This window comes from Chiloscyllium punctatum, chromosome 22 (genome assembly GCF_047496795.1).
Source record: "Chiloscyllium punctatum isolate Juve2018m chromosome 22, sChiPun1.3, whole genome shotgun sequence".
Taxonomy (NCBI): Eukaryota; Metazoa; Chordata; class Chondrichthyes; order Orectolobiformes; family Hemiscylliidae; genus Chiloscyllium; species Chiloscyllium punctatum.
Window position 1 is genome coordinate 35,148,668 of NC_092760.1, and position 22,583 is coordinate 35,171,250.

Below are 22,583 nucleotides of genomic sequence, written 5' to 3' on the forward strand. Positions count from 1 at the left end.
CCAAATGCCTTTTAAATGTTGCAATTGTACCAGCCACCATCACTTCCTCTGGCAGCTCATTCCATACACATACCACTCTCTGCATGAAAACATTGTCCCTTAGGTCTCTTTTATATCTTTCCCCTCTCACCCTAAACCTATGCCCTCTAGTTCTAGACTCCCTGACCCCAGGGAAAAGACGTTGTCTATTTATCCTATCCATGCCCCTCATGATTTTGTAAACCTCTATGAGGTCACCCCTCAACCTCCTCTGCTCCAGGGAAAACAGCCCTAGCCTGTTCAGCCTCTCTCTATAATTCAGAACCTCCAACCCTGGCAACATTCTTGTAAATCTTTTCTGAACTCTTTCAAGTTTCACAACATCTTTTCAATAGGAAGGAGACCAGAATTGCATGCAATATTCTAACAGTGGCCTAACCAATGTCCTGTACAGCTGCAACATGACCTCCCAACTCCTGTACTCAATACTCTGACCAATAAAGGAAAGCATACTAAATTCCTTCTTCACTATCTTATCTACCTGCGACTCCACATTCAAGGAGCTATGAACCTGCACTGCAAGGTCTCTTTGTTCAGCAACACTCCCTAGGACCTTACCATTAAGTGTATAAGTCCTGTTAAGATTTACTTTTCCAAAATGCAGCACCTCGCATTTATCTGAATTAAACTCCATCTGCCACTTCTCAGCCCATTGGCCCATCTGGTCCAGATCCTGGTGTAATCTGAGGTAACCCTCTTCGCTGTCCACTACACCTCCAATTTTGGTGTCATCTGCAAACTTACTAACTGTACCTCTTATGCTCGCATCCAAATCATTTATGTAAATGACAAAATGTCGAGGACCCAGCACCGATCCTTGTGGCACTCCACTGGTCACAGGATTCCAGTCTGAAAAACAACCCTCTGTCTTCTACCTTTGAGGCAGTTCTGTATCCAAATGGTTAGTTCTCCTTGTATTCCATGAGATCTAAGCTTGTTAATCAGTCTCCCATGTGGGACCTTGTCGAACGTCTTACTGAAGTCCATATAGATCACATCCACTGCTCTGCCCTCATCAATCTTCTTTGTTACTTCTTCAAAAACCTCAATCAAATTAGTGAGACATGATTTCTCATGCACAAAGCCATGTTGACTATCCGTAATCAGTCCTTGCCTTTCCAAATACATGTACATCCTGTCCCTCAGGATTCCCTCCAATAACTTGCCCACCACCGAGGTCAGGCTCACCGGTCTATAGTTCCCTGGCTTGTCTTTACCGCCCTTCTTAAAGAGTGGCACCACGTTTGCCAACCTCCAGTCTTCCGGCACCTCACCTGTGACTATTGATGATACAAATATCCCAGCAGGAGGCCCAGCAATCACTTCGCTAGCTTCCCACAGAGTTCTCGGGTACACCTGATCAGGTCCTGGGGATTTATCCACCTTTTAACCGTTTCAAGACATCCAGCACTTCCTCCTCTGTAATCTGGACATTTTGCAATATGTCACCATCTATTTCCCTACAGGCTATATGGCATTGATTGTTTGGATATCCTACATATAAAAGGAATGAAGCATTCGAAGGAGTGAAAAGAAATTTTCCCCTGAGGGTGACTGGTTGTAAACCGAAGAGACAAGGGGGCTAACTCTATACTCCTACCACAATTTGAAGAAAATCGGTATGTGATGGAATACTGAGCCCAGGAAAGTCCAGCTTTGGTTCTTGCTTTGTGCTGTTTGTTGGGCTGAGCTGAAATTAGGGTGTTTTGTTTAACCCGAGCAAGGGCTGCCATTGCTGATTGCAAGCCAGTCATTCCTGAGGGCAGATAACTGGCTGACAGTGCCTACCCCAATGTAAAGTCAACTGGATGCGATAACTGAAAGTTGTTGATTCCTGTGCATTGAAGTTGAGGGTCACTATCGGTCTTTGGGAGAGAAAGAAAAAGTAAATAAATTTGAAAAATTAAGGTAGAAAGAAAAAAGTGGACACTGACAAATAAAATGTAGAAATGTATTTTAATGAATAATAGAAAATATAGTGGGCATTATTGAAGGAAAATAATCAGAAGACTGTAAGGGAAGACTTGTACAAGTGACATTCTGCACTGATTCATGTGCTGTGGAAAAAGAGATACATTGGGACTCACTTTGGAATTTAATTGCTCTGCTGTTAATAGTTATGATCCCATTATTTGTTGTTGCCATAGCGGACTCTTGTGGTGCAGTGACAGTATCTCAGTCTCTGAACCAGGAGAACTGGGGTTCAAGGCCCTCCTGCTCCAGAGGTGCTGTCTGACGGCCTTTGGTGAATTTCTGCAGTGCATCTTGTCGATAGTGCACACACCTGCCACTGCATGTCGCTGATGCTTGTGGATGTAGTGCCAATCAAGCAGGCTACTTTTGACCTGAATGGTGTCAAGCTTCTTGACTGTTGTTGGAGCTGCACTCATCCAGACAAGTGGGGAGTATTCCTCAACACTCCTGACTTGTGCCTTGTATGTGGTGGACAGACTTGGAGGAGTCAGGCAGTAAGTTAATCGCCACAGTATTCCTAGCTTCTGACCTGCTCTTCATAGCCATTGTGTTTTTATGGTGGAAGATGGGAATGTTGCTTGCAAATCTACCATCTATGAACAAAGAAGCATTTGCAATTGAATGATATCTGAGCATTTATCCAAAATGTTTTACAGCCAATTAAATACATTTTATGGTCTTGTAATATCAGAAACATGGCAACCAATTGGTGCTTAGCAACATGTCACAAACAACTATGAGAATGATTAATCCATATATATTACTTTTACAGTAAGTTAATTGAGGCATGAAGGAAATGAAGCATTACTTGCTTTATATTATAAAATAATACATGTTATTCTTTTGTCCAGAAGTGTGGGCGATCAGTCAGCCAATTTCTACATCAGTAGTATTTTTAAAGATTTTAAAGGGAAATATTACAAACCTAACAGAAGTGTTAGTGAGGTGGACTCTTAATGACAGTCTTATATCACCCATGGAATCTTATTAACTTGAACTGACGTACTCTATTAGCTTGTAATAGTAAGTGTCCGGCAGTATTCATGCTGCTATTCAGTTTTGTCCATACTATGCAAATATGTATGCAAACATATTTTCAAGACACTACCTATTTGTATGTCAACCAATTGACTGACTCAACTGTCACTTCCTCTGTTTTTAGACATTAAAACATAGGTCAGGTGGTCCCCCTGCTGTGCTCAGATTAGAAGTTTCCTCCTCTTATGTTTGGTGATGTTAATCTGTGTTTTATGTTTTAGTAGTTACAGAAGCTTTCAGGCAACCATTTATGGAAATCTCAGCACTTTATCCTGGGAACTATATTTTATTGCCCAACAAAGGTCCTAAATAAATTTTCAATCAACTCATTGAACAAAAAGTCCATATCAGTAAAGTCCTTACGTGAACACATTAGACTTGTCATGCTGTTTTTAACTGATCCAATATGCAATCAGAATAATTACTAAAAAGCAATTTTGTTGTCCACTTTCTTTTCCTAGTCTCCATTTTCCTTGACTACTTTTAAAATACTGTGTTGCTTACAAGTGTGAGTAAGCGAGCATCTGTGCATAGATTTGATGTTCAAGTGCTTAACACTTGATCCCTTGTGAGCCCATTTCCTTTTCCTGTCTCAATCAGTAGGAATTAATAATGGGGCCTAAAGACAGGCTCTTAGACATCCACTAATAGATCTGTCTTTTGTTTCTCACTACAGTTATTTCCCTGTGTGAAAAGTGTTTTTCCTGTTCTTTCAAGTGTTGCATTTTCGCATCTGCATTGCTAGGTAAATTATAACAAAAAGGAAGCCGCTTTGCCGTATTTGTTTTTGATATAGGGTGACCGGATGCCATGATTTTGCTGCGACTGTGCTGGTTTTTCATTAAGTTTAACTCTTTACAAAAATTAGTTCAAATGTTTTAGTTTTCTCCTTTTTTTTAATTTCATCAAACATATAAACAGTGTCTTGGAGAAAATTTGAACTGAATGTCATCATTCTTTGCCGAAACACCTATCACATTGCATTTCATGCAATGGATCTGTGACCCTACATCATCACCCTGTCCCCTTGATATCTCTGAGAAAGTTGTCATACCTTTTTTGCTGCTGATCATTTTATTTTCTGATGATGCTTATTGAAGATATTTTCTAATAACCCTCTTCAGAAATGTAATTGCACAGCTCAGCAACTCAAGATCTCTAATGCTACCTTGTAAAAATGTTCAACAGAATAGGGTTGTGACTTTGGTTGGACATATTCTTGGAGCAGACCTCCCACTTTCAAGTACCCCTTCCTCCAAACACTGCCGTTGGTCAACTAACATGTTGATTACCATGAAGCCCTGCCTTCTCAAAGCTTTTTAATGTGCCCTGCTTTTGACTTCGGAAAATCTGGTCATCTATTTTTATATCAGAGTAGTTTTTAATTTCTCACTGGGAGCTCAATTCTTCGAGTCAGTAATATTTGTTTCCTGCATTTTAAGTGGAAATTGCAATATTGTTAAATGATGATAAATACAATATCATGATTGACTTGAAAGAAAACATTATTCCTCACCAATCCACACACTCTTTGCTACATTGTGCACAGTGAGTCGTTAGAAAAGGATAACAAGTTTATGACAGTAGTGCTTGATATATTGCAGTAAAGATGATGTATTTGCATCTTGCCACAATTACCATGATTATAATGTCATGTTGTTGTCACTTCAGTTTTGCATTCCTTTGTGCAATCATTTAATGTAATTAATGGATTTCCAGAGAGTGATCAATTGATTTAGAATATTCAGAAGCCTTTGCTCTTGGGGAGGAAATCTGTTATGAATTTGGCTTCATTCCAAATATTTTGCATTCCTGGTAGTTAAGCAATTTTTGCCAGCAGAAGGAATTTCCTGTGGTCCGAATCCTGCACTGTGATATATTTACTGTGAGTAGGATAACATTTTCCAAACAAGGAAACAACTCTCAGCCACTCTCTTTTGGATATTTTCTCCAGTCCTAAAATCCTCGAAGATATCTTTCAATTCTGGCCTTTTCGAGAGGATATGTATCCCTGGTTTTAAATTGGAAGTGTTTCACTCAGTTGCCAAGGCACTAAACTCTGAAATATCCTTCTTAAGTACAAGTATTTGGTCCTTTTGTTGTCCAGTGTCAAATATTACTTGATCAGGCTGCTATAAAAGAGCTTTGGAGCATTTTACTTTGTGAAACATGCAGTATAAATCTATATTTGCCTATAAGGGCCAGGATATTCTGTGGTAATATCAATAATGTTCTGTGGCTTTTTCAAAACCAATTTATTACTGTACTATCAAATGGCTGGGACAGGTTACAACCAATGTTCTGAGAAATACAGTAGCTAGATAAACAATCTGAGTCAGTCAGAAAACAATACAAGAAATAAAACCACCACCATGGTATTGTATGAGTTAATATTCATTGTTTTTTAATATATTTCTTGCGGTTCAATAATTTGAAAGGCATATGTAAAACTGAGGGGAGAGTGATCATTTGTTGTGGCTTTTTAAAAATTAGCAACTTTTACTTTAAAGCTGTCAACTGTTTTTATTAGAATTTTATTTTCGTAAATTGTGATAGCAGATACTTTTCTTAAATTGCTAAAATTACCTCCACTCTTGTCTATTCTGTGATAACTGGCAGGTTAATGCCCTAAGTTCATGTGTATATAAAATCATGAGCTATTGTTTTTTGAGTGTTTCATGTCTCATCTTTGTCCCCATAGTCCCCTCAGTCCTGTGGTTACATCGTGCCACCTGCCCAAACTGTATACTAACTGTACCAGGAGGATTACAGAATTGGCGCACTCTTGTTAATATCTACTGTTTTAATAGGTTATTACAGTCACAAAATAAATGCTGGTTATTGTAGAAAAGTTATGAAAAAGAACCACTTATTTAGCATTGTTTTATGCAGAATCTAACTCTAGCATATGTCAGTTCAAAACTAAAAGAGGAAAATGGCTTGTTCAAGGGGAATCAGAATTAAGGATTCATATCTCTTTCTCTTTCAGATGCAATTTGTGTACTACCAGTATTTTTGTTTTAGATTTTTACTTCTCCTTCACTGATTGTGCCATGAAGACTTGTTCCATGCATTGAATAGTTCAAATTAATACCGTTTATCATCAGTGCTGAGCTCTGGATGATGGCAGCTGGGCTACACTGTCTGCTTCGCCCATTGAACTGAGTCACTTTTTAATGAGAAAAGTTAAGTAGTGAAGGATTTAAAACAACAACCTGCAACTATACAGGGACATTAAAGGAGTAAAGTGTTCTAGCTGGTTTGCAAGAGTTAGCAATCTAAATTTAAATCTGAAAAATAGAAAGTTATGTTAGGACAGCTTCATTTTAAGAAGCATCTTTGAGGACAGTGTGTGGTGGGGAGGTTTAGGAACATGTCTTTAAGCAAAGGCCTGATTTAGGATGAATCGATTCAGAAGTTGCAAGCATGGTTTACAAATCAAATTTATTCCAAAGTGTAATGTCTTTGAAAAGGGATAATTGTGCAAGTATAACACTTGCTTTAACAATGGCCCAGCTTTTCCTGAACTTCTCGACAGCAGAGATATTATGGAATAGGAGGAGATACTGGTTGATCTCTTGAACAAGAATCAAAGTGTTGTACTAAGGTGAATCTCCTTGTGAAGTGTAATCACCATTCCTACATAATGTCGGTGAATAAATTCAAAAGTTCTTTCAGTAGCTGTAAAGTATTGTGAGACATCCTTTTAGGTTTGAAAGGTGGTGTATGAATGCAAATCTTTGTTTCTGGTCCCTAAGGAATTTCTAATCTTTGCTGGCCTGTTTATTTAGGGAGGGCTATGTACAGTGGGGTAGATGTGCTGAGTCAAGCCAAGCTGCACACGACTAGTAAAAAGCAACCTGAATGGAGTCTACCTTGGGGGATGCGCACATTTGTGAGCAGATGGTTACGCAGCAGAATTGGCAGAGACCTGGATGTGCGTCACTGTACTCTCACAGTGACCATGTGATGCAAATGCTTAAAAATAGCTTTTTCACACAAAGTGTCCAGTGAAATATGATCCTTTCCTCTAAGCTGCGTTATGAGCCTATCATGTGCCCAATAAAGTGGGATTTGAGCAGTGAAATGCTGGAAGTTACATCCTTATGTGCGTTCAAAACTATGCAAATGCATTTTAAGAAAAATCTTTAAGGATCTCACTCCAGTAACTAACCTCTTTTTATTATCTATTCTCTTCAAAAGAATTGCATCTTCATCACTGGAAGGAAGACCAAGGTTCCAGGAAAGAAGATTTAAGCCTGCTAGTTCCAGTATTCTGTGTCATTGCCTCTGGGACATTCTCAGTAAAGCTTTATCAGGTGATCATTGATCAACGACAATAACTAAAACTTGAAACTGTACTGTCATATGCATCATCTTAGAGCTGCGTTTAAACTGTAGGCATCGTTGTTATTTTTAGAAACTTAAAAATTCCTGGTTCTAATTGATATAATTAACTAAATGCTCATAAATGCAGTTCACAGATTCAAGAGTGAATGATGTGTAATTTCAAGTTAACCTCTTTGCTTGTTTAACTTGTCTTGTACAGCATGCTAGGTGAAGATGAATGAGCCACTGCTATTGCTGGATGTTGTAAATCTCAATCCAGCAAACTTTACGACCCTGGAATACTGTATAGTTTTATTCTCGGGCAATTCATTGATCAGGAATGAGTGTACTTGTTGTGTCATGTGTGAGTATTCCAGCAAAGGTTTTGTATTCATGTATGTCAAGGAAATTATTTAGTCTGAGACTTGTCTCAAGATGCTTTTTTTTTGTGAATTTATGGAGATATTGTAATAGTCGTCCCTGTCTCACAACACACTCTCTCGAGATGAACAGTCAGCCTATATTTATACAATGAGACAAACAACTTTACAATAATTTAAAATAAAGGTAAGCACAGTGCAGCTATTACATTTGTTCTTTGTTGCTCAAGGACAAAGAAACTAACTAGCTCAAGATGCACTTTCACTAACGAGCTGAAGATACACTCCCTATATTTCATCAAACTATAATTACAGAACCTCAGTCTTTATCTCTAGCAGTATTTTTCCAGTACAGATGCAAGCCTGAGCGCCAAGATGCCTTTTACCTTGGTCAGGTATCACATCATGCAGCAGTATACCAAGTTCTTACTACTTCCACAATGTAGGAATATTTGTTTCTGCTTAATATGCATAGAGTTGAATACATACACTGGTCTGAATCAAAATTCTTCCTAAGAACAAATTGTTGAGGATGAATTTGATGTGAAAGTTTAAACCTTTCTCATGCTAATTTGTTCATGTGTAACGGTATTGTCTTGTCAGTTACTGCTCACATCTCCCTCACATTTATCATCATCAACTCCTCCTTCTCAAATTATGTCTTAACCTTTCCTTTCTTCCAATTTATTGTCTTGTGTCCAGCCTCCCTTTCCTTTTTAAGCCTTTTCAAGCTGTCACCCCATAAATCTATGTTTTGATTGCTCCAAGTTAAAAATCACACAACACCAGGTTATAGTTCAACAGGTTTAATTAGAAGCACACTAGCTTTCGGAGCATCGCTCCTTTATCAGATGATAGTAGAAGCAGACTAGCTTCGAAAGCTAGTTTGCTTTCAATTAAACCTGTTGGACTATAACCTGGTGTTGTGTGATTTTTAACTTTGTACACCCCAGTCCAACACCGGCATCTCCAGATCTTAATTGCTCCCGGTATCAAAATGGTTTGTCACAAAAAATAGCCCGTGTGCTAATGGTCAACCATCCCTATTCACCCTGTCTGTAGCCTTTGGCAAGATTGACCACACTGTCCATCTTCAATGCCTCTCCACTTTACCCAGCTGGGTAGGGCTTTTCTCACTTCCGTCATGCTTATTTAAGCAGTCATAGCCAGTGATACCAACCACAGTGATGTCTTGTCTGGTTAGCTCTGGTGACCCAAAGAATCTTCCCTTGACCATCTCTTACTTCTCGTCTACAAGCTGCCATTTAGCGCCATCGTCCATAAGTATAGTACCAGTTTCCAAATCTACACTGTTGACACCCAGCTCCATCTACCCAATGCATCTCTTGAACACTCCACTGTCTTTAATTTATTGCACTGCTTTACTGACATCCACAACAGAATGAACAGAAAGTTCCTCCAACTAAATGTTGAGAAGACCAAGTCCATCAAAGCTGAAACATTCAACTGTGCCATTGTTACCTTAGACATCATGATTTTCAATACAAGCCAAGTTTTACCTTTTCAGCGTTTTACCTTCTTTAGCACAGAGATCTATGCCCATAGCGTATCTCACACCAAGACGTTTTCATCAGCATCCCAGTGCATGTTGGTTTCAGACAAGTATTACCTTGATTTTTTTTTAAAATCATTTTTGTTTTGAAATTCTATCCTGTCTTCACCCCCTGTTTGTCTCTGTGATTTCACCCTTTGTGCAACCCCTTGAGTTATCTGTAGTTGTTCAATGTTGGTGACTTGTGCATCCCATACTTCACTGAGTCCACCATTGTCAGCTGTGGTTTAAATCGTTTTGGCCTTAGAATGTGAATTCCCTTGCTATACCTCTCTAATCCTCTCTCTTTACCATTCTGGACCTACCTGTTTGACAAAACATTCGGGCATCTATGCCAACATTTCATCCTATGACTTTTATCAAATTTTGTTTGAAAATGCTTCAAAGCAGTGCACTGGAATAAAGGTAAAGATGTTGTTTTTTTTCCCCCAAGCTTTTCCTAAACCTTAATCGTAACTATTAAGGTTGCTCAGCTTGAAGTATGATCTCAGCTGTACTCTGAGATATGATTGACTAATTTTGACCAGTTCGCAGAATCATAACTAACTGTTACTTTCAGTTTCTACATTCTACCTTCCACTCTCTCAACAAGGGCATTGAGATTGTTGTGTTACCCCTATCCTCACACGAGTCAACACTAACCAGATATCATCCCTGAGCCCTTCCCAGACTGTAGTAAATTCAAGCGGCATTGACGATAGTCTGTTTTTGGTATTTCAACCTTTTTAATTTCACAATGTTATAGTTTATATTCATTCAGAGCATGTGGGTATTGCTAGGAGGAAGTGAGGACTGCAAATGCTGGAGATTAGAGTCAAGAGTGCAATGCTGGAAAAGCACAGCAGGTCAGGCAGTATCCGAGGAGCAGGAGAATCAGCGTTTTGGGCATAAGGTCTTCATTAGACTAGGCTGGTACTCATGCCTATCCCGAGTTGTAAATGTGGTGAGCTGCCTCCTTGAACTGCTGCAGTCTATTTGTTGTAGGTACAAACAAAATATGGTTGGATAGTGAATTACAAGGTTTTAATGCAATTCTGGATGTAAGTTTGCTTGCTGAGCTGGAAGGTTCATTTTCACTTAATGCTGTGACAGTGGAAAGAACATCCAAGCCTGGAATGTGAATGGCTTGGTGGAGAACTTGCAGGTGGCAGTGTTTCCATATTTCTGCTGCTTTTGACCTTTTGCATATGGTAGTGGTTGTTGGTTTGGTAGGTACCAAGGTGATGTTTTGCAGTACATGTTGTAAATGGTACATACTGCTGCTACTGAGCATTGTGGTGGAGGAAGTGAATGTTTGTGCATGGGTGCCAATCAAACAGAGCGCTTTGTCCTGGATGCTGTCAAGTTTTAGAGTGTTGTAGCTGCACTGATCCAGAGAGGTGGGGAATATTCCATCGCACTCCTGATTTCCACCTTGTCGATGGTGAACAGGCTTTGGGGAGTTGGAAGGTGAGTACTCGCTGCAGGATTAATTGGGAAGAACAAGGGCAGTGTTGAAATATTGAATTTTAGTTTGGCAGTACAGAGTAGTTGTGTTGCAGAAGCACCTTATGGCAGAACACTAGGTACAGTTCTGCAATCAGCCACAATTGCTTACCTAAATCACTGTGGTTACTCGAGAGAGACGGAGACAGAGAGAGAGAGATGAAAAGCTTGCACGCGCCTTATGCCAAACCACTTTTCTGTTCTTACCAGAATCTAGAGAAACGCTGTGTTGATGTAAGAGGTTGTGTTCCCTGGAGGTCAAATTGATGAACTGTTCTCACACTATTGGCAGTATGATCATCTTCTATCTGACTCCAACAGTAGATGCATAGAAATGGTAGGAGTTAATTCTCCAACACCTTTCATTTTGTTGTCTCTGTGTGAACATGATATTTTCTCAGACCACCTTTGCTACATATGTGCATCTGATAAATCTATGCCATCCTGTCTTTTTATCTCGAATGAGTGAAAACGGCTTCTCATGATATACTCTTTCCAACCCTCTCATGATTTTGAAACACTTATCAAATCTCCTGTGCTTGTACCTAAAGTATATAATCTGTGGAGTATGAGCTTCTCTGAGAAGGCTAGCATTGATTTCCTCTCCTTGATGAAGCAGTAGAGGTGATCTCGAACCATGTTTGTGTGGAGCAATGTCAGCAGTAATGTTGTTACAGTTTAATACAATTGAATACCTGATGAAACACTTAAGAATCTATCATGTACGTATGATCCAGGCATCACAAATAGACCAAATTGACAGAACAGTAGAACAACTTCTCTAAAGCAGTGATTCTCTTTTGGCTATTGGACCCTTTTCAAGGGAGATAGTACTAACTGCTTCTGGCATCTAACTTATGATATATAATATGTCTGATATAAAAGTGCTACATTAAAAATAAAACTTGAAATAATGCTTACACGAAAACATATTTATTTGAGTTGCTGATACTGTGTACTGTTCAGTCCTGCTCCTCTGTGCTCTGAGGTCAGTGGACCCTCCTATAAGAACCACTGCTTTTAAGGATATGCATGAGCTCATTTTTGAATGACAATCTGACAGCTTCATTGCCAACTTAGTTGCAGATTTCTTATTTAATTTGAGTTCTGTTTTCAAACAATGACCGCAGTGGGATTTGAACACTCATTCTTTGGAGTATTACTTCTAGATGGGTTAGCAGTGTATGATAACTTGCCAGATGGATGATCACTTCATCAGTTCAGATCCAAATAAATCTGTGGTGCTTTCTGTATAGGTGGCACCAGTGTATTTTAACGTAAATTACATGATTGCAGTGCACTGAACGATATGAAATTTAATAACGTTGGGCGTGAACCAGGAGACCCTGTGGGTTCATGGTGACTGAATAATTTTCCAATACTATTGCACTTGCCTTGGAGAACTGTATTGATGGTTTGGGAATTAAATTCTGTCCTCTGGTCAATGTTCTGTAAAGCCTGTCAATCTATGCACTGTTTGCTCACATGCCCTGAGAGAATATTTTGTTTTTATCATTGGCCCAGTCTTTTTTGTTAAATGGCATACAAATGATTGAAAATTGAAAGCAAGTACTTGACATTTTAGCTAAACATGAAAGTAGATTGCCATTTACCAGAAATTTGATGTCTTTGAGGCTTTGGCAGCTGTGAAGGCATTAATAAAAGGATCTTAAATGAGATGGGTAAAGTATGAAGCTTGACACAAATCCTTTTCCCCAATAGTTGGTTAATTTACAGAAAGAAATATTAAAAATGTCTACCTCCTACTTGCTAACCTAATATCTGAGCAGGTTCTATTTATATATTTTCTCATCAACCCTGTTCAGAGATGTTATTTCACACTTCTGGAGCAGTTGGGACTTGATCCCAGGTATCCTAGCTCAGAGGTAGGAACATTACCACTATGCCACAAGAGCCATACAAGGTGTCTCTCAAGTGATCTAAGCACTTCCCACTGCTGTCCTTCTCCTGTGACTTAACAATATAGAAGGCATAGTCCTAGAGTTTTTTCAGAATTGAAATCACAATTCTGGGGTTCAGCAGAAATGTAGAGGAAGGAATGCTATGATTTAGCTGTACTGGAATGAGAACTCTAGTATTTGGTGGCATGTAACATAAATGTTTGCTTAATTTATATTTTGTGAAAAAAAACTTGCCTGTTTTTAAAATGGACACAACAAGTCTCAAAAAAATGGCCCCCAAGCCAGAGATGTCTCTCATGGACTCAGCAAAAATCAGATTATCTTCGTACTATGTCGAGAAGCAGTCACAAAAAGTAATTAAATAATCTGAGGAGTAAAATGGTCCATTGATCTTTCCAAAAATGTAAAAACTCCAAAGCTTCTGTTACTAAAATAAGTGGTATCATGGACAGTGAGCAAGATTATCAGAAATTGCAGCAGGAACTTGATCATATGGGAGATGGCAAATGGAATTTCAGAGCGATAAGTGTGAAGTCTTGTATTTTGGAAAGTCCAATCAAGGTAGGTGTTTCATGGTGAATAAGGAGATCAGTGGAACAAAGGGACTTTGGAGTTCAGGTGCACGGTTCTCAGAAAGCGGAGTCACAGATAGACAGTGCAGTGAAGAAGGCTTTTGGCACACTGGCCTTCATCAATTAGGGCACTGAGTATAGCAGTTGGGAAGTTATGTTGCAGGTGTACAGGCTGTTGTTGAGGCTGCACTTGGAGTATTGTGTTCAGTTTTGGTCACCTTGCTATAGGAAGAATGTTATTAAACTGGAAAGACTGCAGAAGAAATTTACAAGGATGTTGCCAGGACTCAACAGTCTGAGTTATAGGGAAAGGTTGGACCAGCTAGGACTTTTTTCTATACAGCAAAGAAGACTGAGGTGGGGGGGGGTGGGGGGCTGGGGGAGGGAGAATCTTTAGAGAATTGTATATGATCATGAGGGGCATGGATAGGGTGAACTCACTCAGTCATTTTGCTAGGGTTTGGGAATCTAGGATTAGAGGGGAAAGAATAAAAGGCAACTTTTTTTTTACACAGGGTGGTACACGCATAGAATGAGCTACCTGCAGAAGTGGTTGAGGTGGATACATTAACAATGTTTAAAAGAATTGGACAAATATGTTGATAGGAAAGGCATAGAAGGATATGGGCCAAGTGCAGGGAAATGGGGTTAGCGTGGGGGGACATTTTGGTTGGCATTGATCAGTTTGGGCCTGCCTTCATGCTGTAGGACTCTGACTCTCTATATTGAGCAGCAAACTGGAGGGATGTCACAAAGAGATCCAGCAAAATTGACTTTGCTTTGTGAAGTAGTGAATTTATCAAAATTTACGCTTGCAGCCATTTTGATTAGTTGCAATATTGCTAGTTCAACAAGGTCATGTTGAAGTGGATCACCTGAACAGAGTCATTGTGAAGCAACCATGACTTTTCAACTGGGAGACAGAAGAAGGTCGTGAGTGCTGCACCAAATCAGATTACCACAACCTGCTGTACAGTAGAGGTGACACAGAAGACACTACACTCACTTCTATGACTTGTTCTCCTCTGTAATCTCCAACTATTGGACTAGAGAAAGCATCACACCTTCTGAAACTGATTTTTGAGGTTTCAACCTATTTGCTTTGGAAAGATGATCATGCAAACCAGGCACTGGTCGGAGGGAATGATCTCCTATTTTCTTCATACACATAGACTCATAGAGATGTACAGCATGGAAACAGACCCTTCCATCTAACCTGTCCCTGTCAACCAGATATCCCAGCCTAATCTCGTCCCATTTGCCAGTAGTTGGCCTATATCCCTTAAACCCTTCCTGTTCAGATACCCATCCAGATGCCTTTCAAATGTTGTAATTGTACTAACGTCCAATACTTCCTCTGGCAGCTCATTCCATACATGCACCACTCTGTGTGAAAAAGTTCCACTTAGGTCCCTTTTAAATTGTTCTCCTCTCACCCGAAACCCTATGCCCTCTAATTCTGGACTCTCCTATCCCAGGGAAAAGATTTTGTCTATTGACCCTATCATGCCCCTCATGATTTTATAAACCCCTATAAAGTCAACCCTCAGCCTCCACGTTCCAGGGAAAACAGCCCCAGCCTGTTCAGTCTCTCCCTGTAGCTCAACTCCTCCAATCCTGACAACATCCTTTTAAATCTTTTCTGAAGCCTTTCACGTTTCATGACATCCTTCCTACAGGAGGGAGACTAGAATTGCTTACAATATTCCAAAAGTGGCCGAACTAATGTCCTGTACAGCAGCAACATGACCTCCCAACTCCATCTTTTCTCTTTGCTTATAAATACTTCTCCCTGCATTTTAGCTAATTACTTTGTCACATATTACAAATATAACTTTCAGAAATAGTTGTGCAGTAAGCTACAATTTTAACTTGTTTAAAACATATAGCTATGCTGCTGGTTGCTTTTAAATTGGAGCACTTACTGAATAAGGGCTATATGTGAGTTTCTACAAATTTTTAGATCACAGACCACTCAGAAAACAAGACTGGTATGTGACAATGATGAACGTTTCGGTAGAGTTTTGGATTTGGCTCACTACTCAAAAGGAAAGCAGCTGTACCTCAGCATTATATACAAATAAAATCTCATTTTGCATATATTCAGGATTCCACCAGAGCACAACTAATTGAAAAGGGGATTTTTGAAACCCCACAATGTTAGCCATCTAAGTGTCTTGCTTCACGTCACAATTCCAGTCAATGTCAAATGTGAACAAAAGATGGCATCCTCTTAGAATTTCCTGCTGAGTCCCATCTGTTTACTTTTCTGCCACATGTTGCTACTAGCCTTCTGTAAAATGTGATAAAAGAAGCACTCAATCTGAGTGAAACCATTTCATTTACAGGCTTCCCTGAACAGTGGACTGATTCATGGGCTGTTGGACAGTACTGATTATAGAAAGAATTTCATTTATTCACTCTTGATACAGTAACTTAAAAATATTGCATGAAATGGCAAAATATTCCTTTCTTAGAAAATTAGAATACTACAGGTCATGTGTAAATTAGCTCAGCTTACTATATATAACATTACAGGATTGTATGAATGTGAAAAATGTAGATGAGAATATAGCCTGAGCACTGTATCTATTTAATGTTCAGTAAGCAATTTGGTTTCTTTCATTTTTACTGTTAAGTTTTCTGATTTGGCTTCCTTCTCTTTACAGGTAACAGAGTTAAGAAAATAACCCAACTTCATTTGAGGATCTACTTTCTGGATTTGAAGAATCTTTTCTTCCCACAGAGGGCTTGTGGTTTGAATTAAATGGCTGATAAACAAATCAGGTATGTTGTGATTACATCAGATTACATTGATGTTATCTTCACAGTTGAAACATTTTTTTGACAATAATTTCAGCTAATGGTAATATTGGACAAGTCAGATCCGACAGTGAACTCTAGCATGACATGCCACAAGCTTTATTTTTTCCAATTTGTTTACTAGGATAATGATGAGTCACTGAGCACATTCAGAAAAGGCTGCCAATGTACTTTTTCACAAAAGAGCATCAAAGTTTATTGTAAATGACAAAAAAAATACAAGAAATATTTGACAGTCTTATTACAAAAATCTGAAATAAATATTGCAGATTCTCAGGCTTCAGTGAATGATTGCCTTGCTTTCACTTTAAAGTTCCTTGCTCAGTGGGTAGGGCTGTAATTGGTTTCTTTTCAGTAGATTTTAATGTTCACCTTTTTTGGTTCCTACCTCTTCTTGAGACCCTTAAAGTGCTAATGCAACTCACTTATCTATTTTTTTTTAAACATGGGTTCCTTACACTCCTCCTCTAAGTTTTGTCTCTCTCGATCTTGTCTCTTACTGTTAAAGCCGCTTCTTTTCTTTTGCCCTGACTGTGTTTAAGAAACTGAAATTTTGTTGCTCCTGTTGCAGGCCATTTTCTCTGAATGTCCTGCCTCTCTTTCGGGGTGATTCTGTCTTTGCAATCGGATACCTTATTGCTAGGCAGCAGCCTAATCTTGTTCTATCTTCAAATCTTGTTTCTAAAGCACAGATTCACCCATGATTCTCCATTTTAAAATGCTTGCAAACAAATCTCCACATGAATTGTTGTTGTCATAACTCAAAAGTGAACTGACTATGTTTTCCCTTCTTAATGCATATACAGTATGGAAATGGAAGTCACACTTGAGGGTATACATGGTTCTGTTCACTTTAGAATGCAGGTTTACAAATAATAACAATATATCCTGAACATTCTTCAAGATTAGAATGGAAATATATTCCATCTAAAATGAATAATTAAGTAATTACGTTCTGACTGGTAAAGGTTTAGATTCTGTCTGTGGATTTATTTTTTGTTTTAACTCTAGATAGAACTTCATCCTTTAGTCTTTCCACTTCTATCTCCTCCAAAGTGCTAGCACACATTGCTATGATACGTTCAGTGATATTGATTCATCCTGCCTATTGTTCACATGTAAACCTATTCAGTGACTGTTGATCATCTGTTCCACTGTGGAAGCCATCACTATCAAGTGTTTCCACCCCCCCCACCTGACCTGTAACACCTTTGGTTTTAAACCAGTTTCAGTGCATCATGTGAAACTTCACTTCTTCTCCTGCCTTATCAACTGACTTATCTTCTGCTGAACCCAAGGGCAATAACTAACTGTAGATATTGTTTTAATCAACCTGCCTAGAATTGTTTTTGCACACCTCTGGAGTAGGTGGGACTTGAAGCCAGGTCTCCTGGCTCAGATGCAGGGACACTAACTCTGCACCATTAACTGTAGCATCTTGGATGTTATTGTCTACAGTTTGCTTCTATTAATTGAAGATCGCTTCATTTGAATTTCTGTTAATCTGTATTCAAATCATGCGCTGGAATCTAACCTGTTGTCTTATCAGAATTAATTTATCACTGAATAATCTATTTTATCAATTAATTCATTTTCCCCCAAAGAGATAAAAAGATTTCAAATTAAACAAGAGTCTCTCATAATTTGACAGTGAAATAGAGAGTAAATTTCAATTGCTCCTGATCAATGTAACAACATATGGTAAGCTATCCTACTAAATAATCACAGGAGCAAACAATTGGGAAGACATTGTTTGGGTTATAACCATGTTAATAATTTTCTGATTTGTTCAGTTTTTGAATAGGCCCAGCACAGCATCACAAGGAAATAATTTATACATGATTTACTTGGTGTATTCCTCTTGGACTACCTGACTACCTTCTAGGGAGGATTTTACCTAGCTTTTTATTTAATATATTAAATGTTGCTTGCACTGTGGTTAGCACAGCTGCCTCACAGCACTAGGGACCCGGGTCTGATTCCCACCTCGGGCAACTGTCTGTCGGTGTTCTCCCCGTGTCTGCATGGGTTTCCTCCAGTGTTCCGGTTTCTTCCCACAATCCAAAGATGTGCAGGTCAGGTAAACGGGCCATGCTAAATTTCTGACAGTGTTGGGTGCATTAGTCAGGTAAACATAGGGTAAGGGAATGGGTCTAGGTGGGTTACTCTTTGGAGGATCGGTGTTGGGCCAAATGTAGGGAATATTGTATTGTATATTGTAGGGAATCTAACCTGTGGAAAAGATGCCGATAGCGTCTCTCAACTACTTCTCTTGCAGTGAATTTTTGTAGTCAGCAAATTGTTGCTCAGAAATTGAATATTTCACATGTTTTAGTTAATCTATGTCAGTAATGATGCCGGTGATGGTTAAATTCAGATATGAGCTTCATCTGATCTCCTCTTCCCCCACTTCCCTTCCCGCAGCCTTTAAAATGGCACCATTTCCTGCGCAGTGTGATATTTTCTTTTGAATAAGTATGTGATATTGTGGTGAAAATGGAGATACGGCTCAAAAGAGAGCAGGACTGGATACTTGGTATTCGTGGATGCACAATGTTCAGAAAAGATGAGAAAGGAGCAGTTGTAATTGTTCTGATTAAGGAGTATATTCCAGTTCTGGAGATAGAGAGGATGCCTTGCCTAGATCAAGGACAGAATCTACTTCATTAGAGCTAAGAAATGGGAGAGTGTCATTATACTTCTACATGTGTTCAATAGGCCACCAACCAAAGGGTCTTGGAGAGGTATAGAAACCCTGAGATGTGATAATTGGGGTCTTAAATGATTCAATTTTAAATTGGAATAGCAATAGTTTAAAGGGAAGGTGGGGGACAGTGTTTTTCGAGAATGTTAAAGCGAATTTTTTGATTATTATGCTTTTGTTCCAAAGCGATCTTTGAGTGCTGCTTTTGGGATATGAAGCAGGACAAGATGATCAAGTATTAGAAGAGAAGAGAAACATTGGCAAAGAGATACAGAAACATAGAGAATTGGAGCAGAAGTGGGTCATTCAGTCCTATCGGCCTGCTACACCATTAAACGTGTTCATGGCTGATCATGCAACTCAGTAACCTAAAGGATATGGATGACAAAAAAAATTGCGAGCTTCATCAAAAAGAAAAAGGAAGCATATGTAAATGTATAAGAAACTGAAGACAGGCAGTGCCCTTCAAGAATGCAAAGTTAGTAGGAAAGAAGTCAAACAACGAATTAGGTGGGCTAAAAGCAGCCACGAAATGTCTTTGGCTTCAGGATTAAGGAAAAGTCCCATGGTGTTTTATACAGGCTGGTAGCTAGGGGAAGGATAGGTTTATTCAAGGACCAAGGAGAGATTTTATGCTTTGAGCCGGAGAAAGTGGTGGAGGTCCTTAAAGAATACTTTGCATCGGTATTCCTAAACGTGAAGGACATGGTGGATAATGAGTCTAGAGAGGGATCTGTTGAAATTCTAGAGCATGTCAATAAAAGAAAGGGAGGTGGTGTTAGGTGTTTTGAAAAGAATTAAGGTAGACCAGTCCCCAGGACCTGATGGAATCTATCCCAGAATGTTGAGGGAGGCAGGTGAAGAAATGTCTGGAGCCTTGTATCCTGTTTAATCACATGAGAGGTCCCGGGGATAGAGAATAGCCAACATTGTTCATTTGTTTAAGAGGGGAATCATAGGTAACTTGGGCAATGACAGGCTGGTGAGCCTTAGGACAGTGGAAGGGAAATTATTGGAGCAGCTTCTTAAGTGATACGATTTACTCGTTGGGAAAAATATGGGCATTTTAGTGACTTTGTGTGGTGAAGGATATGTCTCTCAAACTTGATTGAGTTTTTTTGAGTGTGCCAAAATGATAGAGGGTATGGTGGTAGATGCTGTTTATGTGGACTTTAGCAAAACTCTTGACAAAGACCCTCATGGCAGGCTGATCCAAAAAGTGAAGACACATAGAATTTGCTGTGAGCTGGTAAGATGGATACAGAATTGGCTGGGTCAAAGAATACAGAGGCCACAGAGTGTAGGAGTGTTTTTCCGGATTACAGATCTGTCACAAGTGATGTTCAACAGGAATCCTGCTCGGACCCCTATTGTTTGTTATACGTAAACAAATGATTTAGATGAGAATGTAAGTGGCCTCGTTAATAAATTAGTGGATGACAAAGATCAAAGATTTGGGAAACTGCAGATCGTGAGGAGGATTGCCAGAGGATACAGGAGGATATAGATATGCTAGAGACTTGGGTGGGGGAAATGGCAGATGGAGTTTAATCTGGATAAATGAGAGATGGTCCATTTTGGGAGATCTAATCCAGGAGAGACATATACAGTAAATGGCAGAACCTTTAGTAGCGTCAACATAGAGGGATCTAGACGTACAGGTGCACATTTCCTTGAAAGTGGCTTAACAAGTGAATAAGGGGTTGAATTGCATGCTTGCATTCATTGGTCGGGGCATGTACAATTTGATCCCTCTAGACCTATGAACTATATCTGTCTCCTCCTTGAAAACATCTTAATGTTTTTGCCTCAACACTTTGCGTGATAGGGAAGTCCACAGACTCACCACACTCTGGAAGAAATTTCCACTCACCTTAATCCAAAATGGCTTACTTTGTATCCTCAGATTGTGATCCCTTGTTCTGCACTCTCTGGTCATTGGGAACAGCCTTCCTGCATCTACCCTAAGATCATGACTCATCTGTCCCAGGCCTCCACTCCAATTTTTGCCACCACTGCATAGTCCTCAGTGTCCTGATAGTTTAAAAAAAAATCAATTATTTACTTCTTCTTTTGAATGTTTTGTGATCTAAGCTCTATAACACTCTGGGGTAAACAATTCCAGGCAATCACTCACCTCTAGGAAAAGAAAATCATTTCTCACTCTTAAATGAGTGTTCCCTTATTCTGTAACTCTCCCTAGTTCAACATTCTCCTATTAGTGTAAACATTTACTCAACGTCTGCCCTATGAAGTCCCCTCAGAATTTTGCATTCAAGACGATCACCCCTTGTTCTTCTAAACACCAATGAATAAAGGCCAAACTAGTTTAGCCATCCTTGATAAGTAAACAGTTTTCTTCCCAGGAGCAAGGCGAATTCATCTCTTTTGAACTACATCAAATGCCGTTATATCAGTTTGAGATTTTGGAGAAGATCAGTAGCTCAGGCTGTGGATCAGTTTGTCGCTGAGCTGATGGGTTTGGTTTCAGACATTTCGTCACCTATGCTAGGTAACATCATCAGTGAGCCTCTGATGAAGCATTAGTGTTCTGCCCCGCTTGCTATTTATGTGCCTTGGTTTGTTGTTGAGTGTGATATTATGTCCGGTTCTGTTTCTGAGAGGTTGGTAAATGGAGTCCAGATCTATGTGTTAATGGAGTTCTGGTTTGAATTCCCATGCGTGTCTTTGTTTGGCCTGGCCCAGGTTGGATGCATTGTCCCAATCGAACTGGCGTCTCTTTTCATCTGTGTGCATGATAATTGGTCATGTCTTTTAGTGACTAGTTGGTGCTCATGTATCCTGGTGGCTAGTTTCCTGCCGGTTTATCAAATGTAATGTTTGTTGCAGTCCTTGCGGGGTATATATTTGTTCTGTTGGCTGTGGGTACGGGGTCCTTGAAATTCATCAGTAGTTGTATGAGTGTGGTAATAGGTTTATGGGCTGTCTTGATGCCTAGGGACCAGAGCAGAGTCATAAGGATATACAGCATGGAAACAGACCCTTTGGTCCAACTCGTCCATGCTGACCAGATATCCTAACCTAATCTGGTCCCATTTGCCAGCAATTGGCCCATATCCCTCTAAACCCTTCCTATTCATATACCCATCCAGATGTCTTTTAAATGGTATAACTGTACCAGTCTCCTCCAGTTTCTCTGGCAGCTCATTCCATACACATACCACCCTCTGCATGAAAGTGTTGCTGCTAAGGTCCCTTTTAAAATTTTTCCCTCTCTCACCCTAAACCTATGCCATTCTATTCTGGACTCTTTCCTCCCCCCCCCCCAGGGAAAAGACCTTGTTTATTTAACCTATCCATGCCCCTCATAATTTTATAAACCTCAATGAGGTCACCCCTCAACCTCTGAGGCTCCAGGGAAAACAACCCCAGTCTGTTCAGCCTCTCCCTACAGCTCAAACCCTCCAAACCTGGCGACATTCTTGTAGATTTTTTTCTGAGTTTCACAGCATCCTTCCTTTTGGATGGAGACCAGAATTGCATATAATATTCCAAAAGTGGTCCAACAAATTTCCTGTACAGATGCAACAAGACCTCCCAACTCCTATACTCAATGCTCTAACCAGTAAAGAAAAGCATACCAAACGCTCTCTTCACTATCCTGTCTACTGTGACTCTACTATCAAGGAGCTATGAACCTGTACTTCAAGGTCTCTTTGTTCAGCAACACTCCCCAAGACCTTACCATTAAGTGTATATGGCCTGCAGGATCAAGGCTGACTT

The 22,583-nt window shown here is 39.5% G+C and overlaps 1 protein-coding gene across 6 annotated transcripts in view; it reads left to right on the plus strand.

The window, feature by feature from the left end:
- Positions 1–22,583, plus strand: part of slc25a22a (solute carrier family 25 member 22a) — a 134,307-nt gene that overhangs the window by 39,667 nt on the left and 72,057 nt on the right. For 4 of the 6 annotated variants that reach the window (XM_072591997.1, XM_072592001.1, XM_072592000.1 and 1 more), the window contains 2 exons: positions 7,255–7,370; positions 15,982–16,099. In XM_072591997.1, the coding sequence (XP_072448098.1) occupies positions 16,080–16,099 (20 nt within the window). In that variant the 5' untranslated portion in view covers positions 7,255–7,370; positions 15,982–16,079. The remainder of the gene's footprint in view (positions 1–7,254; positions 7,371–15,981; positions 16,100–22,583) is intronic. The other 2 variants (XM_072591998.1, XM_072591999.1) reach the window with 1 other exon arrangement.